Source organism: Pristiophorus japonicus, chromosome 2, assembly GCF_044704955.1.
Source record: "Pristiophorus japonicus isolate sPriJap1 chromosome 2, sPriJap1.hap1, whole genome shotgun sequence".
Lineage (NCBI taxonomy): Eukaryota > Metazoa > Chordata > Chondrichthyes > Pristiophoridae > Pristiophorus > Pristiophorus japonicus.
This window is the reverse complement of record NC_091978.1, coordinates 284,484,559-284,504,979: the sequence shown is the minus strand read 5'-3', so window position 1 is coordinate 284,504,979 and position 20,421 is coordinate 284,484,559. Positions and strand designations below refer to the sequence as shown.

Below are 20,421 nucleotides of genomic sequence, written 5' to 3'. Positions count from 1 at the left end.
GTAGGACAATGGTACAGTTCCTGTTATTCAGAGCTAAGGTTGTAGGCCTAAGAAGTGGTTTCCTGTTGTATTCAGAGCTTAAAAATAAATTCCTGTTAGTGGCAGGAGGCAGGATGCAGGATACATATGTTCATACCCAAGGAGGATGTGAAATAATTAACAAAGTTGAAATTAAACAATCTGTAACAAAGCGAAAAAAAATTGTCACACGGTAGAAAGACTGACCAATGATAATGTAAATGATGACTTTGCAAAGAATTCTGTATAAAAGAAGCAACTCCTAAAGTATTTGACAAGAATAGTTGGGAAGGCATCCAGTTAAGGAACTGGTGTAGACCGTGTCTCCCTTGATCAAGCAATTAAACAATTCTTTTCTCCACAACAGGCCTGTGTTGAATGTCCTTGGCATACTCCACATGAAGCAGCATCTACAAAGTAATGAAATAAGTTGAAGGGAAAGGAAAGAAATGTACACATGATCTATAAAGTGCTTGTGGGAAAACAGGAAAGGGCTAAAAGACAGAAGTGATATTCGCAGTTCTGTCGAATAGTTCACACCTGAAGAGTTGATTTGTTTATTTTTTTCCCCCACAGATGCTGCCTGACCTGCTGAACATTTCTTGAATTTTCTGTTTTGTTTCATATTCCAGCATCTGCAGTATATTGGCCTGGAGTTTCCACTTGGTTGCGCTGTTTTTTCCGGTGCATTTCACGCAAAATCAGTGTAAGCCATGTAAAAGATTGCAAAATTTTAAGCACAAAGTACATTCAACGCAAATCAAGTTTCTGCAATCTTTTGCGATACTTTAAAAAGCACTGCACTAGAACTCGGCCCTGCCCACAAAATGGTCACACCTCTAGAATGAATTCATCACCATTGGGAGTTTCTGCTAATTGCGCTCATTTGCAGACCTTCAAGGAGGCTCTAAAGATTAAGCTGGTTCTTTTGGGCACAGAGTCACACTAATAGGCATGTTTTAAACATTTTTGAATGTAATTTAGCACAGGAACTCCCATCTCGTGGCTGTCCCCCCACCCCGCAAACAGGACAGTACTGAATTTTCAGCCTGCTTTTTTTCAATGATAAACCCATTTTCAGCTATATTAATCAAACTGCACCAAGTTACCACTCTTGAATAGATCAAGGAATTTTTTTTTAAAGGATTTTTTAAAAATTATGATTAAAAACGCTGCCCGATTGCACTGGTTTATAGCAGATTTTGCATTCAGCGGTATGCAAATGCATTTGAACAGAAGCTCAAGAAAAAACACTTCTCAAAACTTATGCAATTTTGGGCGCAAATCACCAATTGCACCCAAAGCGGAAACTCTTGGCCCTTGTGTTTTGTTCACGTTAAAAGACCCTACAATGGGCTCAATTATTTTTTAGAAAAATTAAATAAAACACTCATGAATTTACACTATATACACATTAAAAAATCTCCCAGAGTGATTTTATCTCACAATTCTATTGTCAGTTCTAACCAGTAGATCTTTGTTTTTGCAGGTTTGATGCATTTTGAACCCATCAATTAAATTTCACTAATAATGATTTGTAATACCTGCATCTGTGGCACATGCATGAAGATGTCAATCCAGGATTTGTTTTTATAATAATTATTTCCTGATGCTCATCATTTATCAGTACTGTCAAGTAAAATCTCACCTGTGCACTTCATAGAGTAGTTCCAATAAAATGCTATAGAAGTCAAACTTATGATCAACGACATTTACTTTCCTAAGAAGAAAGAAATGGAAGCATCATTAACATAATTTAAAAACCAGAGCCTTACAAAGTAAAAATAAAGTAATCAGACTCAATGAGAGGTACGGTAGCATAGAGGTTAGATTAGTTGACGAGAAATTCAGATGTTTCGACTAATAATTCTGAGAACATGAGTTCACCACCATAGCAGTTTGAGAATTTGAATTCAGTTTAAAAAAAATCTATAAATATAAAAAAAGCAGGTTACAATCTCCACCACTTAAAACGTCCACGGTTAAATCAGGCAGTCGCTTATATCAGCCAAAAGGAGATAACCATTATCCATTTGCATTAACGAAAATGTTGAACTTGCCGGTTATAGCGTTTGATGTGCTCCGTTTATTTTGGCCAGAAACAGCTGTGCTTACTCACTTGGTAAGACAAACAGCTTTGCAGCAGGAGGTGGACACCCCAAAGTTTCTCTTATGACACTTTTTGGGGGAGGGGTGGGGCGGCCAATGTCAGCTTGGCAGTCATGAGATGCTGTTTTAGGAGGAACTATGCCATTAGTAAAGAAACTTCTTACATTTAATGGCCAAGGATAGAAAGGTCAGAGTAGGAGAGGGATTGAGAATTAAAATGGCAAACAAACGGAAGCTCAGAGTCACGCTTGCAGACTGAATGGAGGGGTTCAGCATAGCCATCACCCAATTGGCGCTCCACACCTCCATTCAGTTGGCAAGCGTGACTCCGAGCTTCCGTTTGTTCGCCATTTTAATTCTCCGTCCCACTCCCATTCTAACCTCTCTGTCCTCGGCCTCCTACACTGTTCCAACAAAGCTCAATGGATGCTCGAGACACCACTACATCTTTCAGTTAGGCACTTCACAACCTTCCAGACTCAACGCTGACTTCAACAATTTCAGATTATAACCACTGCCCCCATTTGTTTGGACAACAGATGCTGGTCATGATTCTGCTATTGCCATTTACAGCTATCTATACCCATCTTTTGTTTCTTTACTTGTCCCAGTGCCATCCTCTTTTGCCTTGCACCATCATCCCTTTTGTAATATAATCACTGACCTTCCCTTTTGTTCTTTCCTCCCTCTTTTACCTGCCTCTGTACTTGCTTAAAAACGAAACGTCATCGACCTGAAACGTCAACTCTGTTTTTCGCCACAGATGCTGCCTGACCTGCTGAGTATTTCCAGCATTTTCTCAGCTACTCTTAACTGCCGTTTGAAGTAGTCTGGTAAGCCATTCAGTTGTATGAAGGCCCACCACCACTTCTCAGGGCAACTAGAAATGGGCAATAAATGCATCCCGAGAATGAATATAAATTAAGAAAGGTTAAAATATTCCCAATTTTTTAACCTATTGCAGTAGCAGCACTATCTCCCTTACAAGATGAATGAGGCAGGGCTGCTTTTGTTTTAATTCGTCTCCTAAATCAAGAGCACCCTCATCTGGTTAAAGATGCCACTGTTCTAAGAAATGACCAACGGAGTGAATCCTTTGAATCCTTATGAAATAAATATATTGAAAACCATTTTGCACCTGGTTTTATCTACAACTGCAGCTTTTCTACTACCAGGTTGAGTTTTTCAGACAGTGGAGTACAACAAGGATGGCAGATCTCTATTGAAATACCACTCCATTTTCAAAAACTTGATCATCAAATTAAGTTCTCTTGTGCACATTTCAGAATTTCCTCCCCTCTTTGCCCTTTATACTGTTACTATCCCAGTCTATATTAGGATAATTGAAGCCCTCCATTATCACTACTCTGTAGTTCTTGCATCTTTCTGTAATTTGCCTGCAAATTTGCTCCTCTATCTAATTCTCACTGTTTGGTGGCCGTAGTATACACCCAGTAACGTAATTGTTCCTCTATAGTTACACATAACTGAAGTCCCTCACCCCTGGTAACATTCTAGTCAATGGGCTAGACTTTCCATCGGGATCAACCCGCTACTGCCCAGTGACCGCCCATTTAACCGCTAAGATTTAGTCTAACGCCCATATTTCAATAAAAATGGAAACTAACACCCAATTATTGCCAATTTATCGCTGGCGTTAGTTTCGGCATAAAGTTAACGCCGAGAATTAGCTGAACCGCCCGCCCATATTTGTTTTAAATTATGACATCAGCAATCGTGCACCACCCAGAAGACTGTTTATAATGGAAACTAACACCCAGAAACCGCCCAGAATATCGCCGAGCGTTACTTTCAGCCCATATATCGCCCAAAAATCGCTCAAAGAAAGCTACACTCACCTAAGCTTAACCCAGCGGTATGGACGCCATTTTGTAATTCGGAGGACTTTTCATAAAAGGCTGCTTCAAGATCACGGGAGCTTTGAAATAATTAGTGAGTGCTTTTAAGGTGGGTTTAAAATCTCTTGACAACCGTCTATCATATTGTGGAGAATTTGCATTTTTTATTGAGTCTTTAAGAGGACAATTTAATAATTCTGAATACATATAAATAGGGCATTTAGTAATAGTAATGAGGCCTGTAATTTCTCAGTCAGTATTGACGACTACTCACATGCTGCAGACTAGAGATGGGAGAAGGTTTACTGAAGAGCATTATGTGCCCAATCAAAGAGGTAGCAGACTGCTGAGGAGGAGGAGACCTTACACCCGACGCACTTGCAGGGATAAGCAGTCATACCTGAACTTGTCTGAAAAACACGTGCCTTAAGAGGCTGACTTCTGAAAGGAGGTCATCAGTGAGATATGCCAGCTCATTAAGGGAGGTCTGCAGCCTAACAGCACCATCAGGTTTGTACTTCCCGTTGAGGTCAAGGTTACTGCGGCACTTTCCTTCTATGCATCAGGCTCCTTTCAGGCCTCAGCTTGAATAGTTTATTTTAAATATATGTTTTAACTAGTTTTCTGTATTAGTGGTGTTAGGCGAGAACCGGAAAGCCACACAGGCAAAACAGCAGGGCACTGATACTGGTCAGCTTACCTTCCTGCCATGCAGCCTTTCTCATGACAAGGTATAGTCAGATTCAGTCGCTCCATTTACACCCAGTACAGATGGGCAATGTCCTTTAGCACTGATGATGCATTAACAGAAAACATACAGCAAAGCCAACGAGTCCCACAGAGTTTTATATTTATAAACATGATTTACAGTGGTTTAACTATAGTGAACAACAGGTTAACCATAGGGCACAATTCTCCGAATCTTTCAGATTAATAAATCAAGTTTAAGTCAAACACTCTGAATATCACCTCTACTAAAAAAAAATCCCAAAACCAAGGAAGTCAATTTAGGATGGATTATAGACATTTGTTTTCTCCATTCGAGGAGCTCGGTTAGGGGCAGGAGTGGTGTGCAGTCCCACTTGGGCATTCAGGAGAAGTGAGAAAGTCACACTGCTTCCCAGTAAATGTTTTTTTTTAATAAGCACTTCCATCAATTATAATTGCACTTTTGGGAGGTAATTTCCTGTGAACTATATCCTTTTGTGCATGTATCTTTGTTCTTGTTACAAATCTAATTAGAGTAATGTACTTTATCCACCATTGCTGAATTTTAATGCGAGCCAGTCATCTGTTATTCATAAGATTGCATAATGAATCAGCTATGTAATAAAAGTTAACAGCAGAAAAATAAGTACAGAAAAGGTAAATAACTTTTCTACTTGGGGAGTATGTCTGGATTTACAGAGGGACATATGATAAGTTGACTTGTCAATCACTTACTCTAACATTGACTGGTGCAGGAATGATTGTGTACATATTCTTAAATGTAAGTGGGTCTTTGTTTGCCACAGGATTACTTTTGACATATTCCAATGTGGCAAGTTAAAGGGCAACATAATGGCTGAAAAGGAAAATGAAATTGAAATCTTTTATTGAAGGTGACAAAAGAATAGAGAAGCTTTAGATTAGAACCCTCAAGGTAGCCTTTTTGTGTTGTCACACTGCTTGTCTGACCTCTAGTTCTTTATGAGCGGAAATTGTTTCTAAATAAACATTGGGAAGACTGAAGCCATTGTCATTGGTCCTCGCCACAAACTCCATTCCCTAGCCACCGATTCCATCCTCCTTCCTAGCCACAGTCTCAACCTGAACCAGATTGTTTGCAACCTTGGCGTCCTATTTGACCCTGACCTAAGCTTCCAAATCCATAATCTCTCCATCACAAAGACCGCCTACTTACACCTCCGTAATATCGCCAGTCTCTGTCCCTGCCTCAGCCCATCGGCTGCTGAAACCCTCATCCATGCTTTTGTTACCACCAGATTTGACTATTCCAATGCTCTCCTAGCTGGCCTATCTTCCACCCGCCATAAACTTAAGCTTATCTAAAACACTGTTATTCACATCCTGATTCACACTAAATCCCATTCACCCATCACCTGTGCTTGCTGGCATACATTGGCTCCCAGTTCAGCAACACATCGAATTTAAAATTTTCATCCTTGTATTCAAATCCCTCCATGGCCTCACACCTCCCCATCTCTAACCTCCTTCAGCCCTACAACCCTTCAAGATCACTGTGCTTCTCCAATTCTGGCCTCCTGTGCATCCCCTACTTCCTTTGCTCCACCATTGACAGCCGTTCCTTCATCCGTCTAGGCCCTAAACTCTGGAATTCCTTTCTTAAATCTCTCCACCTCTCTCACCTTTAAAGACGCTTTTTAAAACCTACTTCTTTGACCAAGTTCCTGTCCTAATATTGCCTTCTTTGCCGCAGTGTCAATGTTTTTGGTCTGATTACATTTCTGTGAAGCACGTTGGTACATTTTACAACGTTAAAGGCACTATATAAATGCAAGTTGTTGTTGTTTACAATGAGCTCATTAACCATGTACAGCAAACTTAGAGCAATCTATGAGGTTATCAAACCTCACGCACCGATCTCACTCTCCCAATAAAACCTTTCCCTCTTGTCTCAGTGATGCCCTCCTCCCAAGTGCGTGTATCTGGACTTGCGCTTTAGTAAGTAAGGTGTCATGACGGAGGGGGTGAATCAGGTAGATGTCAGATTACTCGTCAAAATGCTTCTTTCTATAAATCATTCAGCACCTTGAAGGACACAAAAGTCATTCTTCTTAGGAAGGTGCTCTCTGCTTTGCGAATCAGAAGAAATGAACGTGCAATAACAGGATATCAGAAACATTTAGTTGCATCAGCACTTCATCCCCTTGTCAACCTCAACCAGACAGCTCTCCTTCAAATTCTCCGGGCTAAAAATTGGATATAGCCAAGAAAGTGGGCGTGTTAAGACTAAATGAGGTTAAGCTGTGGCACCTAGTTATAGATGCAAAATTCGTCCTCATTCTTCATTAACATGACTTTAGTCACGATATCAGCGCTAAAACTGCTGCTCATTGGCTTAATGTTCAACAGGTGGACCAATATCGGGGACGGTCTAATTCAGTCATGACTGCCACAGGCTTTATCCACTACTTAAAGGGAAGGTGCATTAGTGCTGCAGCACCTCATTGTCAGGCTGCTGGGCTGTTCAGCTGCCCCAACAGCACAGTGAAGAGGCAGAATGAGAAGCAACACTTACAAGTAGTGATGGCAGAACAGACGGAGAAAGAGAGCCATAGGTTCTCTGATGAAGCTCTCAAGGCATTAGTCTCCATGGTGGAGAGGAAGCGGGTGGTGCTATACCCACAAACTGGCAGGACACCCTCAGAACACACATCCAGGACCATGTGGTGTGAGATAGTGGACCATGTCAAAGCCAGCACAGTTGTCCCCAAGAACCATACCCAGTACCGGAAGAAGTTTAATGACCTCATACGGGTGGTCAAGGTGAGTGAAGGATTCAGCATATGCCCCTTACCATCATCTGCACCACAAGCTTCACATACTGCTTCTTGCACCACATCCCCAACACTCACAAAGCAAAAATCTCCACCTATCAACACTCACACCCACATCTCGCATCTTGCACACAATAACAACTGTTCAACTATGGCAGGCACATGACCCAAACACTTTGCACTAAAGTAATCAACACTTCTCTTTCTCTTGCAGGCCAAGGTCGTACATAATTGCCAGGAGCAGGAACAGACAGGAGGGGAGCAGGTGGACCTTCACCACATAAGCCAGCTTGAGGAGGGAGTGTTTGAGATAATTGAACGCCACATGGTGGTGGCCGTGGCCACCAGCTAGGTTCGACCCTTTGAGGATAACAAAGGTATGATCATTTGTGGAAATAAGCTATGCAACTGCCACCTAGGCAATTAAATGCTATCACACAGTATCAGGTGGTGTATTTCAAGGGCTAAAGCCTGTGAGTGTCTAAACAACATGCTTGTGTAAAAGAGACATAGGGGAGGGGAAGCAAGACCACTACTGTGCTGATTCTGAGCATTCTGAGACCATTAACACAAACCAGACCTATGAAAGGGAGGTGAGAACTGCTGTAAGATAATCAACAAGCAGACGAGCAGCCTGTCCCCAAGAGCACTGATGAGAACGAGGGTGGAGAAGAAGAGGTATCAGCTCAGAAACTGTTACTATGCAAACCTTAGAGGCTAGTGTAGTAGCGGGATCTGAATGGGTGATGCACCAGGCACGAATGGGCTGCAGCAAGGCCAGTGGGAAAGAGTAGCTCGGGAGCCCCTCCCCGGAGAGCAAGTTCTGCGGCATAGGGTTCAGATGAGGACCACGATGGGGAGGCCTTCAGAAGTAGGGTGATGGGCATGCACACAGAAATGACAAGGCTGCTAGAGAGCCTCTCAGCAATGTCCTGGAGAGCGCAGGAGTCTGCCTCAAACGTTACACAGGCCTCTGCGCAGAGCATGGAACCCAGGATTTCCAGTCTGGAAATGATTGTGCATTCCCAGAGAGACTGTGGCGATTCAGACATGATGGTGTGCATAATAGGTGATGTTGCAGCTTCCATTGCAGCACAGGCGGAAGCAATCCAGCATCTTAGTGCTGCAGCGGAAGCTCAGACCACTGTCATGCAGTGTCAGTTTGAGGCCACCCAAGCTCAGACAGCTGTCATGCAGTCTCAGCTTGAAGCCACCCAAGCTCTGACTGCTGCCACCATGGCTGGGTTGCCCAGTCGACTGGAGCTTGCAGGGTGGCACAACAGGCCAGCAATCTTCTCCAACAATTTGCTAGTGGAAGTGGGAATGCTGAGGAGCTGCCCCAGGGAAACAGGGCCCTGCTGTCCTTTCTCAGGATGACAGCGTTCCTGTTCCTATCATTGCCACTCCACCAGTGCCCTTGCTGCTGCCTGTCAGCCAGCCAGCTGCCGCCCATGCCAAGGTAGTGCTGTCTACAGCCGGTCCTTCAAGGTCCACAGCTGCTCGAGGTTGTCCTGCAAGGCCATCTGCAGTCTCCCTCACTGAAAGTCAGCAGCCTTCCACTAGGGATGCTGCAGCCACTGAGGAAGCATTTTGTAGGAGGACTAGAATAGCAAAAGCATAACTACAGACAGACATTAAGGATGTAAGGACTGTAAGCATCGAATCCCCAAGGATCTGGACATTGCATTTAAATCCCCAAGGATTTGCGTTTTAATATTTTTCTCACCGCAGAAAAAAACTGGAAGCTGTTTGTGGGAGGGTGCTGCTCCATGTCGGACTTAGAATGATGGGCAGGGGTTCTGGGAAGACAATGGCCAAGCTAAGGCAATTCATCACAGGTGATGAGCAAATAGACTGTGTTTTGTTAAGCAATGTGAACTCTTCAAGTGAACCGATCAATGATCGAGCCATTACCTGGATGAGATACCAGAACAATAGAAAGCCATTAAGCCCAGGCTGCTCAAAAGCGAAACCCATCACTGGAAAAACAGGAAACCTCGAAACAAAAGAAGAAAACTTTATTGAGCTAAAAGCAGAAGAAACACTCACAGGAAGTCTCGCCTCGAAACAAACTTTATTCAGCCTGAAAGGACGGACAGTATTGGGATATAAAAGAGGCCGCATGGGTCACAGCTCTCTCTTGCCTCGCTGTTTCACCTCTACAAGAATCCAACCCTCCATATGGGACTGAGAGAAGAAACCAGAAGAGACACCTTTTAATCAGAAGAAGCAGCGAGTAAGCCAGCGAATTGGTGAGCATCATCTCTGCACACACATCTTTTAACATCACAGCCATGGTGTGAAGAGGTATCATGCACTCTCCCAACCAAATTCTTAGGGGTTTTCAGGGGAGGTATTTTAGACGTGGGTACTTCGTGTTAGGGGCCCGTTTAGACAGGCCAAACTGTGTATTGTACTGCATTTAGGTGCGTGTGCTTTTACTGGGTGCAGGTGTGTGTTTTAACTTTAATAAAAGCATTGCCAGTACTCGGACCAAGGTACCCGTCCCTGACTCATTCATCTGTTCAGTACAGTAATTCCAGCGTTAGAACTATTGTAAAGTGGGGGTGCTTCGAAAACATCTAAAGGAAACCACTTACAGTATTTGGTGACCACAGGCTGGACACTGTGCGTATTAAACAGAGAGTTATGGAGGATATTAAGGCCAAGAGATCGGCAATGGGGGCTAGGATTTCCCCATATATCTTTGGGAAAGTTAACGTAACACAACAGTGGGTACTAGACCTTTTGCTGGCTAAGAGTCCGGAGGACAAAGCTGCTGAGTGGACGGGGAGTAAGGAGCATAGAAAGGCAAAAGAAAAGGCCATCTGGCTCCTGTGTCTGCAGAAGCAAGTCTAACTGCTTAGGGAGCAGGTTGGTAGGCTTAAGGCAGAGCTCAGAGTCCGAGGAGCAGTCAGCCGCAAGGGCCGTGGTAGGAATGAGGCTTTTAGATGAGTTGAGCGAAGAAAAGCAGGCGAGGCACACTCAGGAGGAAACCTCCTGTAACACCGGGGAGTACCTGCAGTGTCATGCAACAGAGGCCAAGCTCAATGAGCAGGTCGCACAGGAGGAGGCCGCTTACCTAGCAGGTAAACAGGCTGGAGGGACAACTGAAGGATATTAAGACAGCGTATAGGGTAGCCACCAGTAAGGGTTTTGTGAGTGGGAATCACGGGCCCTGCCAAGAGAAAATCCAAAGCTTGACCCACGCTCTATCCAAAGCCAAAGGAACGGTCTGCCTAATGGCCTCGGGGGGAGCCCAGGTGGGCTGGGAAGAGGAAGGGGAAGACAGTGAGGATCGGGAGCCGGACAGGGACGAATGACCTCCGCCAGAGGCGCTGGGACCCATGCATCCCATACGGCAGCGGAAGTACGGTGCGCCCGTAGACGACCAAGGTCAGGGGGCACTGCAAAGCGATTTTATAGTCCCATTCCCAACCCCACAGCTGCAAAATATGATTTCAGGGGTGCCCAAGCTTACCAACGAAGGAGACCCACCAGTCCACTTCAGAGGTGGAACAGGCGGAGGGATTAACGGGTGTAACGAAGCAGAGGTTCACAAGCTGCTATTCCTTTCCCTGGAGGGGAAGATGTATCAGGCCATATCTGCCGAAATCAAAAGGGGCAGGGAACTATAGAGGGCTTAAGAGGAAATCCTAAGAGCCATGGGTTACACCCAAGGTAGTCCATTCTCCAGGGTGGAAAGGAGGCTGCAACTGGCTGGAGAAGCACCTCAGGCTTTTGCGGACCAGCTCTGGCCAGTATATAATAAAGCCTGTCATGGAGTGCTGGACCGGGCACAGTTGCAGGGGGAGCCAAGGAACCATTGGCTTAGGACCCTAGTGTCAAAGAGTTTGCCTCGGATTAGGGCAAAGTTCGAGAACTAGTTTGACCCTGAGGATCTCCAGAACACAGAGGCCAGTGTGCTCCATCACATGAGTCTGGCGTTCAAGGCCAGTGTGGAGGAGGAGGTCAAACCAGTTAAAGGGAAGGTTCACGAGATGCAGTCCAGTAGTGGTAGTAAAAGGGGATGGCGCGAGGAAGGGAGTAGCTCAGAGGGTTAGGATGTGTTTCAGGTGTGGGAAGCCGGGCCACTGGAGGAAAGATTGCCCAGCCCTGAGGAAGGGGCAAGGCAAAGGGGATCCTCCAGTGCCTAAGACGAAACCTGGCAAGAAGGGACCGACCACGGAACAATTTGATGTTCTGGTGGCCGCCCTTCGGACAGCTTTTGTGCCAGAGCAGGGAAGGATAGAGGCTGCCGTGAGCAGGGAAATCCCGACCGCAACCGGTAATCCCAACACTCTGACTGGCACGCACCCAGCCTGAGTAGCTGTGTTCGCTCACGTACGATGAGTGGAGTAGACCATGTGTGAGGATGGGGGTGGAGAAGGTAGTGGGGAAATATTTGTTGGACACCGGGGCTTCCAGCACTGTGACTCACGCAAATAATCCGACTATCTCACTTTTGTCTAGCAAATTTCCACACAGTCTGGTGGGGTTCACAGGGAACGAGCAGGCGGGGTCGATCTCCAAGCTGCTAGTCATCGATTCAGGATCACTCCACGCAAAATGGAAGTGCGTCCTGCTGAAATGGGAGCAGCCTGGGTCAGGAGTCCTAGGGGACGATTTTATGTTAGCCCACAGAATCATAATGGATTTAAGGAACCACTGGCTTTGGGGGGCGGTGTGTATAGGGAAGGAGAAAGAAGTGGCAGTGATCCCAAGAAAAGGGGAAGGTAAAAGCACAGTGTGTATGATGGAGCTGAAGGGTAGTTACGACTTAGAGCAATTGGTTAATACTAACCCGGCCAAGTACCAGGCTTACGTGCGGGACAATCTTGCATTGTTCGCCACACACAAACACGACTGCGGTAGGATGACGGGGGTAGAAGTCAGGGTACAAGGAGACCCTATGTCCCAGCCGCAGAAACTGTATAATTTCCCCAGGGAGGCAGAGGCCGACTTAGAGATGGCACTGGGATCCCTGGTAGCCCAGGAGGTGTTGAGGCCCATAGCCACACATGTGAACTCTCCACTTTGGCTGGTTCAGAAACCAGACCAGTCATGGAGAGCCACCGTGGACTATCGGGTGCTCAACAAGAACATCCCAGCTTGCCATAGCCGACCTGATAGCGAGCATTCCAGCATCTGCAACCACGGGCTGTATATATCGAATGGGTTCTGGTCAATTCCCCTCAAAAGAGAGGACCAGTACAAGTTCGCATTCACATTTAAAAGGCAACAGTATACCTGGATGTGCCATTTTTAGGGTTTCCACAAAAGGTTTTCCATCTTTCACTAGTGTATGGCCAACAGTTTAAAGGGTTTCAGCAGACCCCAGCAGTTGGTGCAGTATGTGGACGACCTGCTTTTGTTCTCCAACGAGGGGGAGCAGCATGGCCTGCTGCTGGCCAAGCTACTGGAGCTGTTGAAGGACACCAGGTTCAAGATCAATCCCAAAAAGCTCAGATCAGTCAGAGGGAAGTCACATTTCTTGGGCTGAACGTAAGGGTGTAGAAATGGCTATAGACGAGGCCAAACGGAAGGCGGTACAGGAGTTAGCAATCCCCACGAGGGTGAGATCCTTCCTGGAGCTCACGGGTTACTGCAGGGATTTTATTGAGGATTATGCCACCACGGCAGCCCCTCTACTTCGGCTCCTCCGCAAGGGAGTCGGATGGGAGTGGGATGAGGATTACACGGCAGCGTTCACTGGTCTCATGGGAGACTTGCAGATGGCACCCGCACTAAGGGCAATTAATGGTGGGGAGGACTTCTTTTTAGAAGTAGCAGCCAGCGGGGACAGTATGAGCGCAGTGCTGCTCCAGGAGTGGCACGGCAAGCTGAGACCCGTGGCTTACTCCTCAAGAGTGCTCACAGATGTAGAACAGGGGTACTCCAATTGCGAGAGACAACTCCTTGCCATGCTCCCAGCTCTTCACGGGGTCATCCCAGATCCCAGATCATTCTACTAACCTACCATACCCCCACTCAGATGTTATTTGATGGGAGGATAAAGGACGGCACAGTGAGCAGTGCTCGCATTGCTCGCTGGACTTTATTGCTCTCACAAATGAATCTGAGAGTACAAGGCCTTTGTGAGCCCAAGCTGAAAGCTAACATGATCTATGCAGGGGCAGCCCATAAGTGTTCGGTAGAGGGAGTATGGGACGTAGACATAGGATTTTGGACCGGGTTACAACCCACGAGCCGCGAAATATGTCGACGGATCCAATTCGGTGGTAGCAGGGGAGCATTTCACCGGGTGTGGGATTTATGACCCGATGGCAGGCATTGCAAGGGCCATTAAACTCCCGAGCACCCTGAGCGCTCAGCACGCCGAACTGTCGGCGGTGGCGTACGTCGTTGCCCACGCCCACGAGTTCCCGACCCCATACACCATTTGCTCGGATTCCATGTTCACATGCAATTCATGCACCGAATACTTGGCCATCTGGTCTCGTCGCGGTTTCACATCCGCAGACCGGAAGCCCTTAGCAACCAAACCACTGTTGCAATGGATCTTAGATGCCACTGGAACCCAGGGAAGCCATGACATTCATAAACTAAAGGCCCATTCCAAGACAGAGTCCAGAGAGGAAGGCAACCAAAAGCTGATGAGAGTTTTGGGACCCATACGGGTCCAACCCAGTAGCAGCGATCCGGGTCAAAGGGGGGACACAAGGAGTGTAGGCCCCGGACTTGAGGAAAGTCCAGGCACAGGATCCCGCCCTCAAGTTTGTCCTGGAACAGCTGGCTAGGGGAGAAAAGATAGAAGGTCCGTTCGGGGTAGCGGGCATTACTTTAAAGGAGGGAATGCTTTTCAGGGGAGATCAGTGGGTGGTCCCAGAACAGCACCAGAGGGAATTACTCCAGATAGCCTACAAGAGCCCAGGAGTGGGACACGCAGGGCTGGAGACTACCTGGCAGAGGGTAAACAGGCAGGGTGGTGGCCGCAACTGAGGGAGGATGTCCCCGATTTTTGCGCAGACTGTCTGGTGTGCGTAGCGAACAACCCCGATCCCCAGAAAAGAAAGGATCCCATGGGACACACGAGAAGGGTAGAGGGACAATGGGAGTCGGTACAGGTCGATTACAGCTGGCCATTGCCCACCGCAAAGGGGGTTACAAGTACTGTTTGGTCCTAGTGGACGTTTTCTCGAAGTGGGTTGAAGCATTCCCTTGCAGGCTACCTTGAAAGTGCTAGGGACAGAAGGGAAATGGCATGTGGCTCACAACCCACAGTCATCAGGGGTTGTGGAGTGACTTAATCGGACCATCAAAGAAAGGCTGTGGAAAGGAAACAGGACAGTCCCTTAAAAAGTGGGTTGAAGTCCTGCCGTTTGTCCTGATGGGGGTCCGAGCCAGCCTCTCCAGAAGCACAGGGTATTCCCTGCATGAGCTCATGACTGGTTGGGTCATGCACACGCCGACTCATGTTCTGTTGCCGGTTCTCACAGCGGGGCAGGTGAGAGAGGTTAACCAGGACAAGTTTGTCAAGAATCTGTTCGAGCACTTGAAACAGATTCATTGGCAAGCTGCCAGCAACATGGGGCAGCAGCACTGGAACAATCAGTTGCTGCTCGAGCCACGGAGAACCCACCAGTGGATCAGGTTATAGTCCGCAATTACGCTCGCGTGGGCACGTTTGAGCCTTTGTACCCTACAGCATCGTAGATAAGGCCAGTCCCATCCTGTACGCGGTTAAGCTTCCGAAGCGCACAAAGTGATTCCATGTGAACCAGTGCAAGTTGTTTAACCCGGGGGAAAGAGCGAGAAACAAAAAGAAGCACCAAGGCACTGTAAACAGCATGGTGGACGCGGGTCTTCCTCCCATAGTTTACGACAGTGAGGAGCCCGTGGTGGTGGTGGTGGTAGAAGTAGCAGGATCCCACAGCCGAGAACGCCATGGTCACCTCCTTACACACCACCGAGGAGCCGTAAAAGGCCCAGGGTCTTAGAGACCAAGCGGGGCCCCTAGAGACGGGTGGTAGTGTATATAGTTTCCTTCTCAGATTCGTGTTTTTACAGAGTGTGTTTTGATGAAGCCAGACCTGTGGATGTATACCCTCTCACAGAAAGGTTATTGTTTCTTTGTACTTTAACAGGGAGCCGAGAGAGAGATGGAGACAACCCTGGTAATCGTTCTTTGGAGCTTGGATGGAACAGAGTACAGCAGGAGAGGAGACACCGAGTTGTCCTTCCTCTACGGATGTACTGGGGGGAACGGACCCACCATGACACAGGGGACACGGACGGGATGGCAACCTACTTCCACGAGAGAAGGTGGCCAGGGTGGTTGGGGTCGAATTCGACGAACTACCCCAGCCACGCCAGGTTCACATACGGTGAGGCTTCCATACCGTGTCCCAGACTGAAGGTCACACCACACGGGTTAGGGTGATCGAGGGCAAGCACATATGCTTGAAGTGCAAGGGACACATTCGCCTGGGACGGTGGTGGTGGCTCAGGAAATTGAGTCAGGACACGGGGAACCAGACAGCGGACTGGAGAACGATACGTACCGACAGATCACGGGGTCAAAGGGGGGAGTGAAGTATGCTGGGACAAATGGCGGAAGGAGGAACAAGGAATTTATGTGTGCATGTGGGGTTCGGAGCAGATCTGCCCAGCAGGTGTGTCGATTGCCTTTTCGCAGCAATGGCAGGACGCCGGGGCTGGGATCAGATGGGATCGGAGTACGGACTCCTGCGTGATCCCAGACCCTCCCAACACAATAAATGCCACTGAACTTGTAGCACACAAGAGGAAACACCAGCCCACAGCCCCACTGGTACAGGCAGCAGAAGTTAGGTGTCCAGCCACCACATCAGGCCCAGGGAAGGTTTAGTTTTAGTCCCGACTGAAAAGGTTTTATTCCAGGGGATGCAGTATGCGGTCGTGTCAGTCATTTTAAACCTACCCGGATACATCTACCTGAGTGATGTCCAAAAGAAACCGAGCAGCTGTATGAGGTGCTCATTAAAGAAATGTTCCACCAGTTCTTTGCACTGTTACGGGGATGTGAGTTGGGAAAGATTGTACGATATGGGAGTGTATGATAACATTGGTCCGGGGAGGCAGAGGCGAGGGGTGTTCAATGATGCCGCTACGATGTTTAGCACGGGTACATCTCTCGTCAATAGTATGGACGACGTGCAGCTGCAAATGCAGATCAGTGGTTTAAAGGACCAGCTACGAAAAATCCTGGGGGAAGGGAACGCGGTGGTAGGGTCCGAGTTAGAGGAGGACCAGGCAATGACTGTCCATTTAAAGGAGGTTATTGCAGAGCTGGAGACACACGCAAAGACTGTAAATGCATTAATACGGGAGGACAGGAATGTCTTGGCGCAAGCAGCACGAAACGAAGTGTGCGTATAGTACGGTGCCTGGTTGCTGAGCAAGGGGCATAGTAAGTTAGAGGACCTCCAGCAAGGTCGCGTTCCATTATGGATCAGCAACCGGCACCTCGCAGCGCTCAGCCCGTATAGTAATTCAATGAGCCCGTGTCAGCTCTGTGAGTCTCCGAAGCCTACCCAGTCCCAGTGGATTGTGGTTGGTCCAACCACACCATCATGGGGATAGTATTGCATATGCCGGTAATGGGTGGGACATTGGGGTCATACAGGAAGGGATGCACATGTGGCATCATGCGGTCACACCATTTGTTATAAAGTGGGAGCACGCCATGACCAGCACTGACCTCAAGGGGTGCCAGAGCAGGGATGCACACGTCATATTGTGTCCCCAGCATTTGAACGCGTTCGATCGGCCAGAGTGCAGGTTTGAATCCGAGAGTCGAGAGTCTATCAACTGCACCATGGAGGTGAGGTCCCAGAGTCACGTTCCACCTCAGGTAGCATGTGCGGGCGACGAGACATACTGCGTAACCACAAGCGTGGACCGGTATCGAGTGTCCGGTCACCGACAGCACTTTCTGCTTCAAGCCCCACACCGAAGTTCAAGTGGCACAGGAACGTATTATTCTGATCCCAGAACCATCCATGGTACACATTACGGTAAATGACACGATCCCGAACCTGCAACAGTACATTACCCAGATTCCTTTTCTGCCAGAACACCTAACAACATTATTAAAGGCTGTCGAGCTATCTCAAATACATTATTTCTCACTGGAACAGACAAACCGGGACACAGGGGAAATAATTAAAGGGATAAATTTCCCGCCCTAGTGCGACCTTGGTATAAGTGTGGAGGTTGCTCTGTGAATCCGGATATGCTCACATGCTCTCATCATTGTACAGTTTTTGATTGTGAGATACCTTTTGTGTATTTCTTGTAAAAAGAGAAGTCAGGCGCTCGGAGTCGATGGGAGGCCATAGTTAACGAACCTTGAATGTAACTTTCTGTATCTATATGGTAACAGTGCGATGCACAGTTGTATTTCAGGGATGTATATTCGGGGTATTTTAAAAGTAAAAAGTGGATAGGATTGGTTGGGAACCACGATGCTTGCTCACCAGCGGATGTTGATATGTTCTAGAAGACTCTTGAAATATCATAGGGGGGACTGTAAGCATCGAATCCCCAAAGATCTGGACATTGCGTTTAAATCCCCAAGGATTTGCGTTTTAATATTTTTCTCACCGCAGAAAAAAACTGAAAGCTGTTTGTGGGAGGGGCCCGGGTGCTGCTCCATGTTGGACTTAGAATGATGAGCAGGGGTTCTAGGAAGATAATGGTCAAGCTAAGGCAATTCATCGCAGGTGATGAGCAAATGGATTGTGTTTTGTTAAGCAATGTGAACTCGTCAAGTGAATTGATCAATGATCAAGCCATTACCTGGATGAGATACCAGAACAATAGAAAGCCATTAAGTCCAGACTGCTCAAAAGCAAAACCCATCACTGGAAAAACAGGAAACCTCGAAACAAAAGAAAACTTTATTGAGCTAAAAGCAGAAGACACTCACAGGAAGTCTCGCCTCGAAACAAACTTTATTCAGCGTGAAAGGACAGACAGTATTGGGATATAAAAGAGGCCGCGTGAGTCACAGCTCTCTCTCTTGCCTCGCTGTTTCGCCTCTATAAGAATCCAACCTTTTGTATGGGATGGAGAGAAGAAACCAAAAGAGACACCTTTTCACCAGAAGCAGCAGCAAGAAAGCCAGCAAATTGGTGAGTATCTCTGCACACACATCTTTTAACATCATAGCCACGGTATCATGCACTCTCCCAACCAAATTCTTAGGGGTTTTCAGGAGAGGTGTTTTAGACATGGGTACTTCGTGTTAGGGGCCTGTTTAGACAGGCCAAACTGTGTATTGTACTGCATTTGTTTGATTTACACACCAGGGTGTGTGTGGTTTTACTGGGTGCAGATGTATGTTTTAACTTTAATAAAAGCATTGCCGGTACTCGGACCAAGGTACTCATCCCTGACTCATTCATCTTGTCAGTACAGTAATTCCAGCATTAGAACTATTGTAAAGTGGGGGTGCTTCGAAAACACCTAAGGGAAACCACTTGCAAGGGATTGCTTCAGGCGATTAATTAATATGCGTGGCGCATGGAGAAGTCCGCCTCCAACATTGCACAAGGCACATTTGTAATAAATGCGTGTCTTGTGATTATTGATAAATTTAGTAATTGGGTTTGGAATTTTTTGTGCTGTGTCTCATTTCAGCTTTGTGCACAGGAGAGCGATGTGATATTCTGTGTCACAGGGATGGTATGATGGGGATGCGCTGTGCCACAGTGGCCTTGGCCACCACTGGCAGAGCTGTGTTCGCCCTCCTCTCAGGCTGCAGGACTTGTTGCAGGAGGTGGCAGAGTTCTGTGACCACCTCCTTGGTGAAGCGCAGCCGCCTTATGCACTGCTCCTTACCTAACTGAAGGTAGGAGATGTGCTGTAGGAAGACCCTCAGTGGCAGTGGGTAAGGCCTCCTGCTGAGAGCCCTCATGGCCTCCTCCTGCCTCTGCGCGCAGGTTCCCGTCATCCTCCTTGCCTTCGCTCCCTCTGCCGTAGATCCTGGAGGGCGAGGTTGACTGCCAGTACAGCTCTCATGACTGTGTGCAGAAGCCTTTAAAAAAAATTATGAGGGACTTCTGCACTTGAAACAACCGTGACTGTTACCAAAATACTTTAAAATAACTAAAGAAAGCTGTTTCAGTTGCAGGAAGTAGCAAACAGCCACCGAAATTGCTGAACTATGTCAGGTGCAACTGATTGTTGATGATACCTTTAAATATCGCTGGTTTAACCTGCTTCCTGCTGGTAGACGACAGCTCTCCCTGTCGTTGTTCTGTGCTGTCAGTAAGTACAATGGCTAAATGCAATGTTTGAAATCTGGCGTCAAATGAGCATTATGCACTCACCGACGTCACGATCTCTTTTTTAAAAATCTCCTTGGCACTAGTGTATACCGGCAGCTCCGAAATGGCTTGCGCCAATGAATCAACCACCAGTTAGTGGAAGAGCGCCGACCACCATCTTTTCGTTATTTCATGGCGGAGGCGGCGAGCTCTAAAGCTTCCAATTTCTCCCCCTCCAAGGGGCCAAAATTACCCATTTTATTAAGGCCTCTGGCTGCCAGAAAACGGCGACTATGGAGCGGTGGGGAATGGCCGCTGAGTTACTCCAGAATGGCCGTTGTTCGCGCAATTGCCCTCATGCGTTTTTCCGACGGTGACCATATCCACCCCGCTCCCTCCCACTTCCGCACCGCTGCTGCCAAAGCCTCCTTAAGTGAGTCATCAGAGCACACATCGCTGAGGACCTGCCCCTGAAGCGACATTCAGCTGAAAAAGTCCTGATGTGCCTACATTAGGTTTTTGTGTCGGTACACAGTGCTTGCTCAAGACCGCCACTGGTGTTTCAAGGTGTGTCGGGCGGGTTTAGCAGCATTTTTGGCAGCGATTTTTTTTCCCGGGCTTTTTAAAAACATTGCGAGT

At 47.2% G+C, this 20,421-nt stretch overlaps 1 protein-coding gene across 7 annotated transcripts in view; it reads right to left on the bottom strand.

Moving 5' to 3' along the window:
- LOC139233945 (uncharacterized) overlaps nt 1–20,421 on the bottom strand; it is a 926,529-nt gene that overhangs the window by 839,968 nt on the left and 66,140 nt on the right. For all 7 annotated transcript variants that reach the window (XR_011588246.1, XM_070864651.1, XM_070864643.1 and 4 more), the window contains one exon: nt 1,667–1,738. Coding sequence is in view for 6 of the 7 variants with exons in the window: in XM_070864651.1 (XP_070720752.1) it covers nt 1,667–1,738 (72 nt within the window). In the remaining variant the exon portion in view is untranslated. The remainder of the gene's footprint in view (nt 1–1,666; nt 1,739–20,421) is intronic.